The 17,607-nt window shown below is 39.8% G+C and overlaps 1 protein-coding gene and 1 long non-coding RNA gene across 2 annotated transcripts in view; one reads left to right on the plus strand and one right to left on the minus strand.

Moving 5' to 3' along the window:
• The window catches only part of ada (adenosine deaminase), a 55,990-nt gene extending 46,153 nt beyond the window's left edge, over nucleotides 1-9,837 (plus strand). Inside the window, exons 8-11 of the mRNA XM_069883718.1 lie at nucleotides 86-187; nucleotides 564-631; nucleotides 3,044-3,173; nucleotides 8,381-9,837. Coding sequence (XP_069739819.1) covers nucleotides 86-187; nucleotides 564-631; nucleotides 3,044-3,173; nucleotides 8,381-8,482 — 402 coding nt within the window. The 3' untranslated portion in view covers nucleotides 8,483-9,837. The remainder of the gene's footprint in view (nucleotides 1-85; nucleotides 188-563; nucleotides 632-3,043; nucleotides 3,174-8,380) is intronic.
• On the minus strand, nucleotides 5,482-15,051 carry LOC138735635 (uncharacterized). The gene is made up of 3 exons (XR_011339831.1): nucleotides 14,306-15,051; nucleotides 13,385-13,574; nucleotides 5,482-13,286 (listed from the first exon to the last, which is right to left on the minus strand). It is a non-coding gene; the product is annotated as an uncharacterized lncRNA (long non-coding RNA).
• Nucleotides 15,052-17,607: the final 2,556 nt, after the last annotated feature.

Genomic DNA, 17,607 nt, shown 5'->3' on the forward strand with positions numbered 1-17,607 from the left:
TAATTATAAATCATACAACTTTGACTTCCACTAAATTAAGTTATTGTTTTAAACAGATAATTAGCTGACGTTTCTGTATTGATAGGCTGTTGATGTTTTGAAAGCTGAACGAATTGGACATGGATATCACTCAATCAAAGATCCCGATCTCTACAATCGCTTGTTAAAACTAAACTTGCATTTTGAGGTACGCAATTCCTGGATATATATACCCAACATTTGTCAATTTTTGGAAAAAAGAACCAGTTATTTGTTTTTTGCTACTCTTGAAGATCAATGACAGTTTTTCAATGGACCATTCATTTCTGACCTTTAATTTAGCACAGTAACAGGCCCTTTTGGCCCATCAGCCTGTGCCACCCCATTAACCTACACCCGTGGTACATTTTGAATGATGGGAGGAAACCAGAACCCCCTGGGAAAACCCACACAGATATGGGGAGAATGTACAAACTCCTTATAGACAGTGTGGGATTCAAACTCTGGTCCTGATTGCTGGCGCTGTAACAGCGTTAACTTAAGATATGAAAAGTTTCAGTTGATTGCGTTTTTTTTTCCCCCAGACCTGTCCTTTGTCAAGCTATCTCACCGGAGCTTGTGACCCAGATTTTACAAAGCATCCAATCATAAGGTAACTCCAATTCTATTTATTTTTATTTGCGGGAAATTCAATATTTTTCAAGGACGAGCACGTTCATTGAAAGTGTCGCATTATTGCTGAGGAGTATGGTCAAATGGCAATAAAATGTCTCCCAGATGTTTATTAAATGTGTGCTGATTTTAAATACAGTAAAACCTCTGGTATCCAACACCTAGGGGGAATTGCAGATGCCGGATATGCAAATTTTCCGGTTGCCTGAGACTTGCTCTTCCAATGCCTAAGTAATACCCCTGCATTAAGAATAAACAGTATAAAAGGCAAAAGGCAGTGCAAAATGTAAAGTAATTTGAAAAAAAAATCAGTATTGTCATCCTTAATTATGTAAAGTTCACTTTAATTAAGTAATTCCTGTAACTTGCAAAATTTAAATTGAAACCCTGGTCACTAGCGCTTTAACAGCATTGCACTAACTGTTCCACCATCATAATTAACCCCCTCCCCCAAGTTTTCAGGTACACCCTCTCTAATATATGTAATAATATTCTAATAAAAGATAGACTCTTAATAGGCAGGGATAGGGAGACACTTTAAGAGAATCGCCCCAGTGGTATCGGCCGGCTCTTCACCCACAAAGACAACTTTATTGAAACTTTAATCAAACAGCTGGGGCACGACTGGGCTGCTCTGCTGCCTGAATGTTTGCTCCCATCTTCACCAAGGGTTTGTGTTGTTTTGGACAATATTTATTTTACAATTTATTTAAATTTTTGTTTATTCTCATTTATTACAATTTATTATTTTTGTTTATTTATTTCTTTTTTGCCAGTTGCTTGGGGTTGCCAGTAGATCGAATTGTGGATAATGCGGATTTTTACTGAAGCTGCAACCATGTTGGAGAGTTTCTGTAGCAGACAGGGAATGACCACCTCAGAGTGTAGTGCAGTGGTTCTCAAACATTTTCTTTCCAATTACATCCAACTTTAAGCAATCTCTATGCCATCGGTGCTCTGTGATTTGTCAGGGATCGCTTAAGGTGGGATGTGTGTGGGAAGGAAAGGTTGAGAATCACTGTTCTAGCCCCAATTGTTTCTGAAATATTTTGCTTGAGAAAAATTGTCATTGGTCCATTTCCTTTGGAGTTATGAAACTGTGCACATAACGAGTCAATGAGGGACGATTAAAACAGTGATTTTCAACCTTTTTCTTTCCACCCCACATCCCACCTTAAGCAATCCCTCGCTAATCACAGAGCACCGATGGCATAGGGAATACTGAAAGTGGGATGTGTGTGGGAGGAAGAAGGTTGGGAACCACTGGTTTAGTGGCATCAGCTCATTGTGGGGTCGCTCCGATGCTTGAGAAAGTACAGAATTGTGAAGCAGATGAAAGACTTCATTCAAATGATCTTGCTGAATTTTTTTTATGTAGCAGAGTGACGATTATATTACCTTCAGAAGACATCCAATAAACAGTCACACAATTAGAAAATACAAGTCTGGATGGAATCAAAGATCAAAAGTGCAAAATGAGACCATCCCACCCATATCCATGCTGTCTCAGGGATGATCTTAAGAACGTAGGCTAAAAATTGATTTGAAGGTAGTTTGACACAGATGGCATTTACTCATGATCAGTATGTCTCGGGCTTATGAACTGAAAGAAGTGGGGAGTTGTAAACTTAAATTGACAGGTTATCTGAAAGGGAAAAAGATAACAGGTAGCTGAAGTACAGTCCAATATTTTGGAAGACGAGAATAAAAACTAAAAGATTTTCTGTGTCAAGGCACAAATTACTAAAGGATAGTTCATTGCTGAAGGAAAATGATCTGTAAAGCTTATTATCAATAAGATTAGCATTTGTCTTGGGAGTGAGGATATCTAGGCTTCAGTTGTATTGCTTTGAGGCAGATTTCTATGTGAAGCTTTGCATTCGGTCTGGGAAGTGCATCTCAAAATGTGCTGGTTCGGTCAGGAGGGTATAGTACAGTTCATCTCCAATTATCCGAAATGGTTGAGATTGAACCTATTTCAGATAAGCAGTTTATCGGAGAACTGGTAATTAAAAAAAAAAAATTGCCCCTTGTAACCGTGTTTAAACAACAACAAACAAGAGAAGGCTTTTTAAGCATTAAAATAATGTTTAATTCTCACCAAAAAAAAAATGCAGGCCACCGCCGGGAGCCCAAAGTCCCTGATCCTACCTGAGAGCCCGAGGTCCCTGGTCAATTCGGCTCTGTAAAAAAATTTTGGATAAATGAGGATTTGTTTTAGATCCTCATTTATCCAAAATTTTTTTAAAATCTCTGTTAATTGAGGATTTTGGAGGATCTGATTTCAGTTGTTCTGTGCATTTAATACAAAGGTACATTTGGGGTTAAATTATCTGAATTCTATGAAGGCTTCCCATGTGACTTAATTCTTCACAACTTTTTACATTCACAGGTTTAGAAAAGATAAAGCTAACTATTCACTGAATACTGATGATCCATTGATATTCAAATCCACAATAAATATGGATTATAACATTGCATCAAAATACTTGGGTTTAACAGAAGAAGAATTTGAGAGAGTGGTGAGTTGACATTAGTGCTTCAGCTAAAAAGAAAACTAACCGTATATGGCAAAAGTTGCATATTTAGTGAACTTGACCATTTATTCTAGACCACATTGAGGTTTTCAGGCAAATAAATATTTACAAATGGACAAAATATCACAAATGTTTTATTCATAGTATTATTTATTGCTCAATGTGAATGCAAACTCACAGGGAGATATTGGATTCTGGCAAAGAGAGAGGGTGGTTCATGCTTTTGAGTCAATACCAGCTGGTGCACAGACGTTGGGGCCTCGTCGACCTCCTGCTTCACTGACTTAGAGCAAATCTGGATTAAATGCAGACTCTGCTATCTACCCCGAGATTTCTTGTCAGTGTTTCTCACTGGAGTTTATATCCCTCCCGATGCCGATTACCAACAGGCACTTGTGGAGCTGTGTAATGTGATCGGAAAAACAAGAGATGGCCTAGCCTGACGCACTATGAATCAGGTTTGGTGACTTTAACCAGTCTGTCTCAAGAAAGCTGCCCAATTACCACCAGCACGCAACCTGTTGTACCAAAGATCCCAGCTCACTTGATCACTGGGACACCAAGAGAGGGAAGGCCCACCATTCTTTCCCGAGACTGCATTTTGGCAAGTCGGATCACCTGGCTGTGTTCCTTCTGCCTTCATACAGACAGAACCTACAAATAGAGGCTCCAGAGATCAGGCCAGCCAGCAGGTGGTCACAGGAGGCTGAAGAACAGTTGCAGGACAGCCTCGAGTCAGTGGGTTGGACAATGTTCAAGAACTCAGCTGAGGATCTGAATGATTACACCAGGGTCGTTACAGACTTTTAACAAAACAGTTGTGCATGAGTGTGTCCCCACTAAATCATTGGGGCTTTCCCCAACCAAAAGCCCTTGATGAACAATGAAATCTGGAACCTGTTGAGAGCCATATCACAGGCATTTAAGTCCCAAGATCCAGAACTACACAAGGAACATTTACGACCATGGGCGAAATGGAGATTCCAGACAAGATTGGAAATAATGATGGATACCGACAGCTGTGGTAAGGCCTGCATGGCATAACCTGCTGCAGAATGAAACCTGGTGCAGGAGACTGCAAAGCTTCACTCCCATATGAGCTCAATGCCTCCTACACCTGATCTGACAATCAAAACAAGGAAGAGCCACTGCATACCCCATGTCTATTGTCAGTGTCTCATTATCTGAGGATGATGTGCAGGCTGCCTTCATGAGAATGAATACAAGGACAGGATCAGGTCTAGACACAATAGTTCTGAAAACCAGCGCTGACCAACTTGTCGATGTATATATGGATATCTTCAACATCTCTTTTCTGCAGGGCCTGGTACCAATCTGTTTTGAACAGGCCTCAATTGTACCTGTGCCCAAAAAGAATGTGGAAATCTCCCTAAAATGAGTACAGACCAGTGGCACTCTCATCCACAAAAAAGTGTTTTGAGAGGCTGGTGTTGAAGCATAACAGCTCCTGTCTGAGTAGTGACATGGATCCATTCCTCTTTGCGTACTGCAGCAACAGGTCTATGGCAGATGCCATCTCTCTGGCTCTATGTAAAGCCCTGAAACACCTGCCTACATCAGGACGCTCTTTTTCGACTATAGTTTGACACACAATACCATCATTCCCTCAAAACTGATCAGCAAACTCCAAGACCTTGGCCTCAATATCCCACTGGAATTGGATCCTGGATTTCTACAATCAGTGAAGATTGGCAAGAACATCTCCTCCACAATCTCCATCAGTACCGGAGCACCACAGAGCTGCATTCTTAGCCTCCCTGCTCTATTCACTTTACACCCAAGACTGTGTGGCTCGGAATGACAATAACACTATCTATAAATCTGCTGAAGATATGGTAGAGTTGTATAAAGGGGTGATGAGTCAGCGTACAGGAGGGAACTTGGTTGAATGGTGCACTGACAACAACCTTGTACTCTTTGTCACCAAAACCAAAGAACTGATTGTGGACTTTAGGAGGGCAAAATCAAAGGTGTACAATCCAGTGATTATTGGAGAGGGTGAACTAATTAAAATTCTTGGAGGACCTTTTCTGGACCCAAGACTCTAATGTCCTTGTGACAGAAGCACGCCAGCGCCTCTACTTTCTCAGGAGTTTGTGGGGGTTTGTTATGACATCGAAAACTGTAGCGACCACTATCCATTAAAAAAAGCCGCTTGGAGGCTAAGTGGGCTCTTTACTTTGGCACGTTTGAGGAATTCATGACGGAGTCCAGATGAGTTTTCGAAACCATTTATTAATTGATGCAAAAGGACTCTTAACGTGTGTGGTAGTGTTCTTTAAACTTGGTAATGTTAATGTTCAATCTCCTCAGTAGCGTAACATTCAGAAAATATCGGAGCCTCACTCACCCACCATTACAGTCAATGCAGGCTATCTAATTTCCAACCGCCCGAAACCCCCAGTGAATAGCACGTGCGCCCTGGAAGAAACAGAACTCATGCAGCCGGTGCCCACAGCCAAACCAACAAAGGTAAACAATGAGCCTTTGGCTCTTACAAAAACCTTGGGAAACTTCGACAGATGTATAGTGGAAAGTGTGCTGACTGGCTGCATCACGGCCTGGTGTGGGGGCACCAATACCTCAGAGCGGAAAGCCCTGCAAAAAGTAGTGGACACAGCCCAGGATATCCCAGGCAAAACCCTCTCACCATTGAAAAAATCTACATGGAATACAGCAGCAATCAAGGATCCACACCGACACCAGGAAAGAGGATCAAGTGTCACAAGGCCCATACGACCAGTTCAGGAACAGTTGAAACATCATACTCAGACTTGTTTAAGGACTCTTGACTTTGCACATTATTTATTACTGAATATTTGTTTTTTTGTTTGGTATTGCAGTTCATTTACATTTCTTTGTTTACATTTCTCTCTTTTGTGTACGTATAGTTTCCTAAGTACAGTTTTTTTAACTAATTGACGAGTAGAAATTCTTCCTGGCCTGCAGAAAAAAGAATCTCAGGGCGGTGATGTTATGTATGCACTCTGACAATACATTTGAATGGTGAACTCTAATCTTATACAGAGAAAGTCTGGTAAATGAGGTGTATAAAAGCAAAGTTATGGTTCATTATTAAGATCAAAGGTGTTAAACTCATTTGGAGGTTGTGTCCAATCCAGCATCTAAATGATTGATTAGTCACATTCAGGAAATGTTATTGGGTATCCTTGCACATGTTTTGATTATGGAACTGGCCTAGTATATATAAATTTTTGAGATTGAGGTCCTATGTTCAATTTGCATCGAGGATGACTCGAGCCTGCTTGGTGGCCTGTGCTGTCCATCAGGGTAACTGCTCCTTTTCAGTTCCTGATTTCCACTCACAATGCCTCAAATGGCAGTTCTCCCTCAATATCCTCTCTCGTGATATCTTCTTTGACCATTATTTTAACCATGCCCTTCACCTCTCTGTCCACAGAGCTGGTCGTCCTTCAACCATGCCGGTTATGGCTACACACACTGAGCTCATCTGCTTTCCTGGTCTGGCTTCTTTGTTAAAACAAAGTTTACCTGTTATTTTGGCGTTTGACCTCCACCATCCTATTCTATTTCAATGCACTTCTTCCTCACTCTCCTTAACCTCTTCTGTCATTCTCTCACTCCATCTTTTATCCCATTCCCTCTGCCAAACTTGTACAAAGCCTCGGACAGACAATGGCTGGACTTGCCAGTGAACCCCAGATCTCAAGAGTGAATAAACCCTCTTGTCCACGTAATAAAAAGGCACTGCCAGAGCTGCTGTAACAGCAGGCAGAATGGGAAGCAGAGATACAGTGCTCCTCTGTGGGACTCTACCACCCAGTCCAATTTTTGAGGCCACCATAAAGGCTTTAAACAGCCTGTTAATGGAGCTGACAGTGCTTTACTATAAAATCCTGCTGCTGGCGGGGTATGGGCCCAAGATGATGGTTCAACAGCAGCCTTGAAGGGTTGCAAACTCAGGAAGCAGAGGAGACTACCCTATGGGACAGTGATCATGGCAGTAGACCAGTGAGGGGCTGAAGAACACCGAGGCGGCAGGCTGCTGGTGGCTCGAGGCAAAGAACACACGCAGGCTGTGGGCTGCTGGCAGTTGGCTCGAGACTGACCGAAGGGGCACCAGGTATCAGAACAGGGATGCGAGAGGGTGCCGAGTGCACTGAAGGTTTCCTGGACGTGTTGGAGGTATCTAGAGCTCAGGTTGCTGATGGTTTGGAGTCTGTGTGGATGCAGAGGCTGTGGGAGTGAATCCATGTATGCTCATCAACTCTGGAGTGCAGAGGAAAGAGACTTTCTCTTTTGTTCCTCTTTCTGTAAGAGGGACTGGGCAATTTCTGCTGATAGTTAATCTGTCTGCCTTGTGGCAAATTAAAGTCATTTTTGTGTAATATTACAGCTGTGTCAATAAAGAAATCTTGAATCTTAAATTAATTTACAATGGATTCAATAGGATGCTGTAGGGTGGCTGAAGAATAAAATAGTTTATGATTTTAAACTGGCTAATTTAGCGAGAGGCGTACAAATGTGGAATTATTCCCCAATTTTCAGGTTCCAGAATCCGGTTGGATAGCTCCTTTCCTGTTACGGAAATGATCGAAAGTTGCAGTCAGGGAAGGGTCGTCTAGTCCGTAGAAGATGATTGTTTAGAGCCATTTAATTTAGTAGTAGTAAGATGTTCACAGGTGGAGTAGTCGAAGAAGGGCTTTTTTTTAACTTTAGTGCACTGATCAAGGGTAAGGGGGGAGAAAGATCACAAGAATATCTGTCAGCGCAGTTAGTGAAGTGGCTCGCGCAATGATATCACAGAGCTAGCGGTTGGGACCGGGGTTTGAACCCCACAGTCTGTAAAGAGTTGGTACATTCTCCCCATGTCTGTGGAGGTTTTCCCTGGGGATTCCGGTTTCCTCCTCCTGTTCAAAACCCATCAGGTATAATTGGGTGGCTTGGGTTTGTGGGCCGAAATGGCCTGTTAGCTATGCTGCATGTTTACAGTTAAATGAAAGATTAAAAATTTTAAAAATCGTTAAAATGGTTACAAGGCAGAAATGGAAAGGCTTTGGTACTATATAGTCCTTTACAATGTAATAATTTGGGTTGAATTCAGGCTGAGTTGCTTAAAAAAAAGTTATGTTTAGTGTGGAAATTTGAAAATAAGAAATTGATTGTAGTCTTTTTTACATTAATTGCAGAATATTAATGCAGCCAAGTCCAGTTTTCTCCCTGAAAAAGAAAAAGAAGAACTTTTATCCACATTGTACAAAGCATATGGGATGATCCAGAACACTTTTTAAAACAGCTACTGACAAATCGACAGAAAATCCACTCCAAAGTGACCACGAGAGATGTCCAATTAATTGAGTAGAATATTTTTGTTTTGGAATATTCCATTGTTAATTCTGTTGTTCAGCGTTCCCATGGACATTTATGAAAAGTCTTCAAAATGACCTAAATTGCTTTTGATTTTGTGTTGTATAAACCAAGCACGTGATTTTAATTTTGTGTTTAAGGCAATGGCTGGCAGAATTGTTCAATAATCAATTATATTAATTAATTTGGTCATGTACTGAATAGGGAGGATAATTTGAATTTCAAATCAGTCCAGCATCTAATGTAGCTGAAGATTGTTTGGTCTGGTGGAATAAGGTGAGGTCAAGGCCTGACTTGGCCAGGTGATCCACCGCTGGAAGTGAGAGCAAGTGACCCCAGGATTTGTCAAGAGCTTGTAGCTCAGAATATTGGTTATAACCAGGTTTATAGTATTTGAAAAGAAATAATTGAGAATGGCTTCACCCGCACTGTAGTGACTACAGGAGATTTGAGCTACTGGTAGTGGAGCCATCCAATTTTCACCACCTAGTGGTTTAAGCAGATTCATATTTTGCTGTTATTCCAGTATTACAGTCAATATGGGTGGAATGGTTGGCATAATACAGCACCAGCGACCCGGGTTTGAATCCAGTTCTGTCTGTAAGGCGTTTGTACATTCTCCCATCCTTAAATGTATGGGGGTATTTGGGCTCATGTGCCGGAAGGGCACATATTTCTGTTTAAAATATTGGGTATTTAAAACTTACTGGGATAGAGTTCATTGGTTAGCTACAAAGATTAAATTTTACTGCTGAATTTCCCCTTATTAAGTAGCCAGTTAACTGTACAATTTTTAAATGTAGATTACTGTACACCTCATTTAACGTGTGCTGAAGTTCATCTTCCACCTCTGCCATTAGCATCTTTTTATTCTCAGCATTTCTGCAAATGACCACGTCTTCGTTAGTTCAACTGGAAACTTGACTTGTGATGAGGGATGCGTTTCCTTCGCTGCACTGGCACAAGGTAATACTGAAAGCATTTATTAATCTTCAATCCAATCAGCCACCACCAATGACTTGCATCTTATTTAGTGCATGACCAAAAGTTACATATTGGCACTCATTTTATTAAGTAAATGAAGTACCTTTTCTGGAGGTTATACATACAAATATACTTTTTTTTAATATTCTCTCAACTATACAAAAAGTATTGTTGGCAGACAACTTGAAATAATGTGTCATATCTTGACTGAATTCAAATGTACAAGTAAATCTCTTTCCGAGTTAATTTGTATATGGTAAATTTCTAAAATGTATAAATAAACAGCTTTTCCAAATTTGTTTCAAACTTTTATCTGAGTCCCAAATCTTAAAATCTCTATTTGAATATTATGCTGGTTCTACTCTACATCCTGTAACCAACAATTCTATATATGACCCTGCATTACATTGAATTTGAACACCAATTTAAAATAAAATGAGTTCCCTTCAAAATTAACCTTTTTCTTTCCACTCACACACCATTTTAAGTATTCCCTATGCCACAGGTGCTCTGTGATTAGTAAGGGATTGCTTAAGGTGGGATGTGGATAGAAAGAAAAAGTTTGGAAACCACTGGTTTAATTTGTACCTCATTGACTCGTTATGTGCACAGTTTCATATCACTAAGGAAATGGGGCAATGATAATTTTTCTCAAACAAAATATTTCAATATTTGTGTCTAGAGCAGTGATTCTCAACTTTCCCCTCCCACTTACATACTATCTTAAGTAATCCCTTACTAATCACTGAGTACTTATTGTTACTGAAACATAGCGGTTCCAGCTGCATGTTGAAGTATGGGTCAAGAAGTTGGCCATTGATCATTTTCACAGTGTTTATATTTCACTCTCACTTACCTGTGAGTTTTTGGTTCTGGATATTGCAAATCAAAATGGTCATCATCAATGGGGCCATGGACTTTCTACTCCGCTCCTTTGTCCTTCTCAATCTACTGGCCGCAGCGGATCAGGATCACGAAGCCCATGCCAACCATTCCGCAGCAGATCAGTCAACCCTGCCCGACAGCATCTTCATCCAGTTGCTCCTAGGCACCTTTGCCTTCAAAGTGGATTTCGCCGCTTTTGGCTGCTTCTCAGTATCCATCACTTTGCTTTCACCCTCTTCCAATGGTGGTAGCCTGAAGCCCCAGTGTTTGGCTCCCGTGCCTGTGGGGCTGGCTCCATCCCCAGACCAGCTACAAGTGGACGATGGCGGTGAGGGGGTCAGTCATTTATGGAACGAGATGGAGCACTCCGCTCCACCTCTGACACAAGCCCACAGAAGGATTGGAGGCGCTCATGGACCATTTACGAAGGTAAGGTTTGCAATGCGAGGGCAGAGAATCTCCGCCTTTTTGCTTTATAAAAGGGCCTTTGGATACAGGTAACCTTCATTGGAATAGGTCACTTTCCTGGGTAGAAAGAGCCTGGTTATGCACTTGTAACGAGCAATACATTGTAAAACAAAAGCACCCCAAGCAAGCTTGGTGGGAACAGTCTTCAATTCAGGACAGGAACTTCACTCAATTAGAAAGTGATTTTAAAAAAGATCACCAGTTTTGTGTAAATGGGCTTCAATAATGTTGCAATAATTTTAAACTAGATTCTGTATTAAAGTTCCACATGTATTGCACATTGAATATTTCAACTAGTAATGAATCCTATTTTCTGATTATGCATTTTTTTTCCCAAGCTAAATCCAAATGCCAGAAGCCCCTCAGACTCTAAAGCCACACTAACCTTGCATTGTGAAAGTCCAAAGCCCACCACAAATGTGCAGTAGGACAAACCTGGAGGTGGGGAATTAATCCATTCAGACCCACACTCCTGATTGTTTACTTGTAAATGTAAGATCACTAGAGAAGAAAATGGATTGCCCGAGGCAGCATGTGACCAAGAAAGAACTGCAGGGCTGCTGCACTCGGGTGATTACAGAAACATTTACTCTAGCACTGTATTCCAGATTCAGTGGTCCAGCTAGATGGCCTTATTTGCTCCGGGGCACAGGGAGACGCAGCTGCTTTTGGCCAGACTCGAGGAGGGGGGGAGGGGGGTGGGTCTCTGAATTTATTTCAATGAGAAGTGGTGCACAAATTGTCTCTGTTGTAAAGATCTTCTGCTGAGAGATGGAGTACCTGAAGATGAAATGCAGCTCCTTCTACCTACCCAATTCATGGCCACACTGATTACATTCTGCCTTCAGCAAATGAGGGTGAAGCAATGAAGGAACTTTCTGGTGTCATCCGTGAGGCCCAGACATCCCACCGTGATGGAACCTTGCAAGTCAACAATGCCTCCCTTCTGGACAGATTAAAGTTTGACGCCAAAGAAAGCTCTGCCATTTCGTGAAGAATATGACCCTTGTGTAGCTGCAGTGGGGTGAGAATGCAATCCAGGGTGAACCCACTCAAGGCAGCGGGACCAGACAACATACCAGCCTGGTACTGAAAGACCATGCAGACAAACTGACCAAAGTTCTTGCAGAGATCTTCCACACATCATTGCAGCAGTCAATCACCCCTTTGGGTTTTAAGGCAGCTACCATCGTCCTGGTACCAAAGAGGGCAACAGGAGAAGGCCTCAATGAATACCACCCAGTGGCATTTACCTCCACCATTATGAAATGCTTCGAGCATCTGGTAACACTGGTCCCATTTCAATTCACCTACAGACTGAACCATTCCATTCTAGCTTTGTCCCTCACTCTGTCCCAACCCACCTGGAGAATGACACCTCATTACTCCAGGCAGCTGTTCGTTGACTGCAGCTTAGGGCTTAATACAATCATACCCCAGAAGTTGGTGGAGAAGCCGTCCCCACTGGAAGTTAACACCCCCGTCTGTAACTGGATTCTGGACTTCCTAACAGAAAGGCCAGTGTGTCCGAATTGGCAGCAGAACACAGAGCACCATCACACTGAGTAATACTGCACCTCAGAGCTGTGTACTCAATCCACTTCTATTCACGCTGCTGGCCCACGAACTCCAACAGCCATCAAATTTGCAGATGACACGACAGTAGTTGGCCTCATCAGCAATAATAAGGAGTCACAATACAGAGAAGAGATGGAAAACCTTGTGGAATGGTACGAGAATAACAATCGCAGTCTCCATGTGCAAAAGACAAAGGAGAAGATTATGGATTTCAGGTGGGCCAGCGACAACCGCATTCACTACATATTAATAGATCGGTAGTGAAGAACACAGAGTTCCTCAGACTTCACTTAAGAAGTGACCTATCCTGGACACACAGCATCTCCTCACTTGTCAGGAAGGTGCAACAGGGGGTGCACTTCCTTAGAAGGCTGAGGTGGAGAAAGTTATTGGCCACCATTCAGTCAACTTTCTCCAGGAGCTCTACTGAGTGTGTCTTTTCCAGCTGTATCACAGTGTGGTGTGCTTGCATTGGATTGGAGGGCAATCCACAGGACCATTGAAAGTGGATCACTGATGTTTGTAACCACCCTGCCCCCCCACCTCCACAAATCGACATGATTTACCGGGATCGTTGCTTAAAAAGAGCTTGCAAAATCTGTGAGGACCCCTTCCACAATGCACACAGCATTTTTCAGGTACTCCTGTCGAGAAAGAGATACAGAAGTATTGGAGCCAGGTTTACCAGGCTGAAGGTACAGCTTCTTCTCATGGGCAGTCAGATTGGCAAATAACTGCTAAATTGTTGAAACAACTCCCTGTGACGACTAATTTTAATTTACAGTAAACCGCTGGTAGCTGGAATTCAAGCAACTGGCAAAAAAGGAAAATAAATAAAATTATAAAAAGTAAAAAAAAAAAATTCAGGTTTAAAACTGTAAAAGTAAATATTCCTTGAAGTAACTACAAACCTTGGTGAAGATGGGAGCAAATATTCAGCCAGCAGAGGAGTGCCTTGGTCGTGCTCTTAGCAACTGAATAAACGTGTGAAAGAGGATGAAGAGCAGGTTGATGCCACTCACCGCTGGGGTGACTCTCTTAAAGTGCCTCCTTATCCCTGCTTAGTAAGAGTCGGCCCGGTCAGAGGGTTTTATCTGTAAACTTGGGGGAGATGCAGCCACAGTTAAATGCTTTCAAAGAATGACCAAAAATAAAGTAAAATGCCTTAAGGTTTATATCAGTGGATCTCAATCTCTTTCTTTCCATTTTAAGTAATCCCTATGCCATCAGTGCTCTGTGATCATTAAGGGATTGTTTAAGATGGTATGTGAGGGTTGAGAATCACTGCTCTAGACCCAGTTGTTACTGAAATACTTTGCTTGAGAAATATTGTCATTGGCCCATTTCCTTTGGAGTTCTGAAACCATGCACATAACGAGTCAATTAGGTACGATTAAATCAGTGGTTTCCAAACTTTTTCTTTCCACCCACATACCATTTTAAGTATTCCCTAAGCCATCCCTAAGCTCTGTGATTAGTAAGAGATTGCTTAATATGTATTTACATAATGTGCTTTAAGCAAACCGATGTGCTGATGGTTAAAAATGTAATAAACAAGTTTCTCTTTTTGATATTTGTATTTTTTTTAAAGTAATGCAGGAAGCGGGGGGCGTGGCAAGATGGCGTAAGGATCAGACGTGCCTTCCAGTCCTCTCCTGACTCTATCTTATTGTTTTGTCTAGAAATGCCCGTTAAAATTCTTTAAAAGTTTAGATAATTTCAGTGCTGTTAATTTAACTTATGATGGTACAATTGGTGGAAAAGAGCAAAAAAATATGACAACAGATCATCAAAAAACTACATTTTCCAAAAGTTCAAGTTTTGGAGCCTACCTGCAGGAAAGACACCGGGACTCAGCGTGAAATGGATCCCAGGAGAGAGGTATAGTGTTCAGATGTAGAGCTCTATGTTACATCGGTCAAGCCCCCTACAGAGAGTGCCAAACAACCTTTAGAACAAAGAGTTACTCAAAGGCATTTGTCAACTGTAGAGGTGGCGCTGCAAACTGCATCTCTTGAGATACAAGAACCTATACAACTTGATGTACTGGGAGAATTTAATACATTATGGACTGGGGAAAACCACGGCCAGCGTCCTCCAGTCATGGCTGGGGTTTCCACACGCAGTCATACTACAAGGAAGGCAACCAGAATGAAGGAAGGAATAGAAGATCCTTTGGAGAAGAAGCAGGAATCTGTTGAGCCAAAATCTCTTCCAATTGAAAAGATTTTTGTGAATCTTGAATCTAAATTATCTTATACAATGCAGGTATTATTCAAGATTAAGACTGAACTTGGTAATAGGTTTAATACTTTGGTGAAAATACATTCTCAACAGATGGCTGAGTTTGGAGCTTTTAAGCTTGAAGTGAGAGATAAATTTAATTTGTGTAAAGAGGATATAGACGAAATATGGGATCAAGTTTTTGATGTGACCAAAATGGTCGAAGACTTACAAACTCAAAATAAAAATTTGGTGAAAAAGATTGATTATTTGGAAAACCAATCCAGACAGAACAATATAAAGATTATTGGTTTGCCGGAAGGTATGGAGGGACCAGACCCAAGAAAATTTTTTACTGAATAGATTCCGCAGGTGCTGTGTCAAGAACGTTTCCCGGAAGGTATAATACTGGAACGTGCTCACAGAGCCTTGCGTAGAAGACCTATTTCAAGTCAAAGTCCAAGACCTGTTTTGGTTCGTTGCTTGAACTATTACGACAGAGAAATAATTTTATGAGTGGCTATTAGAAATGCACAACAGACAAAATCACCCTTGATGATTCAAAATAATCGAGTTTTCTTCTATGCGGATTTGAGTCAAGAAGTTATGTTCCAACGACGGGAATTCAATCCTGCTAAAGAGTTGTTGTGGAAGAAAGGTTACAAGGCAACCTTTAGATATCCAGCTGTTTTGAAGGTTTTTCAAGATGGTTACCAACCAAAGTTCTTTGATTCTCCAAAGGAATCTATAGCATTTGCTCAAGAGCTGCCAATTACTCAGTTTCAACAGAGACATAGTCCGCCGCGATCTCTAAGGAGACAAGAGATGGAAGAAAAGAGCCGTGCTCCAAGAAGGAATGGTGTAATGGTGACTCGGCAGTTGGAGCTGATTAAAAGAAAAGTTGTCTTTTTTTTTCTAATGTTTTTTTAAAAAAAAGGGGATATTAAATAATGATGATGTTAGTTTAAGATGAAGTGAGAGTTGGGGGAGAGAACTGGATAGGCACTATTTCCTGAAAGTCATCTGCTACGTGTGAGTTATCTCACACCCATTTTTTTTGGGGAGTTACCGCATTGCGCGGTTTAGATGGGAGGGGGAATTTTTAATCTCCTACCCGTTTTTTTTTTCCTTTTTTTTGTATTATTAGATTAAAGAGTGAAGGGTTTTTTTTTGTTTAAATATAAAAAAAAAGCATAAGAAAGTATTTGATTGTTTAAAAAACTAAAAATTGATGTGTTTTTTTTTGTAAAGTTTATTCAGTAGATAAGGAATATCTGAAATTTAAATGTGAATGGGATGGATAAGTTTTTTTTATATATTTTTTCTTTAACTTTAAGGTGAAAGGAGTGGTAATTCTGGTGTATATTATTTTGCTATTTTAGTTATAGAACGAAGGGAATAATGGTGAAAGTTATAAATTGAATTGTACAATTTTTAATGAGGCTTGAATTTTGTTTGTGGTTTATGCTCCATTTGTTGAAGATATAGATTTCGTTGTAGATGTGTTTTTATTATTCGGATATCTGAATTTTAACGAAATGATTGGGGATATTTAAATGTGGTATTGGAGCTTTTATTGGATAACTAAGAGTAAAAGGGAAAAATGGTGGAAGAGTACTAAAATTGAATTGTACAATGCTTAATGAGGTTTGAATTTTGTTTTAAGATGGTGGTTTATGTGACTAATATGATGATAGATGTGAAGTTAGTTGATATTTGGTGAACGTTTATCTCTTTCGAGAAAGTTTTTTTTTCATTTTTTTTTAAGAATTGATTATTATTTAAGAATTTTTGATAGATAATGTTACTAACTTTATTAATTTTTTATATTAAGTTTGAGTTAAATATATGTTTCATCTTAACTCCGTTTGTTAAATATATGCATTTAAGTTTGATTTAAATATGTTTTTTAAGTCTGATATTTTAGTATTAATTACTTTTCTTTTTGTTAGTATTTTAATCGGTTATGTTTTTGTTTTTTTTTGTAAGTGGGTTTTTTTCTCACATATTATTAACTTTATTAATTCTTCACTCTTTATTTTTGGGGGGAAAAGAGGGGGTTGGACTAATTTGAATTGGGTTATTAATGTGTAATAATTATTGGGGAGGGTGTAGTTTATTTATATTACTGATATTGTATTGTAATTTTATTATTTTATTCTTAATTTTTTTTAAATGTAATCCTATATGTTATTCATGTTATAAAATCTTAAATAAAGTTCAAAAAATAAGTAATGCAGGAAGCATTAAAATACTAATTCAACTCATTAGGAAGGTGATATTTCTAAGTTTATGTATGGGGCATGATTAGCAATTTTACAATACAGTTTTCTGAATAAACTGTAATTTATAGACTGTTATAATTTAACTGTTCTAGCATTAAAATATTTGTTCATTATGATCAAGAAGGCAAATTCAATTTAAACAGGAGTTTTTAAATTAAATATTTGGAACATGTAAAACTTGAATAGAAAATAAGTGATTCTCTAATAGTGAATTAAAAAAATCATATTCTGTAGTGGCTTAGAACAAAATAGCCTGCACCTACGGGACTGGCCTGGACACAAGATAGCAATGCTGCCACTTAATTAGGTTTACAAAATCCAATGAATTCCTGTCATGTACCGTGGCTGCAAACAACAGTAATGTAGCATGCATATAAATGTTGACTTCCATAAAATTGTTAAACACCAGTAAATAAAAAGGATCTTGGAATTGTAAAACATCCACAAATAACTCATTGTTTACCTTGTAATGGAACTTTAATGCATCTAATTTAAATATGGAAAAATCAAACACCTGAAAAACATTATCAAAATAATAATAGTGATGAACAATGCTATAGTTTTGCAATAATATTCTTTTTGTTGAAAGTATATTAATGTATTTTGTTACATGCAGAATGTGTATT

Source organism: Narcine bancroftii, chromosome 6 (genome assembly GCF_036971445.1).
Source record: "Narcine bancroftii isolate sNarBan1 chromosome 6, sNarBan1.hap1, whole genome shotgun sequence".
Taxonomy (NCBI): Eukaryota; Metazoa; Chordata; class Chondrichthyes; order Torpediniformes; family Narcinidae; genus Narcine; species Narcine bancroftii.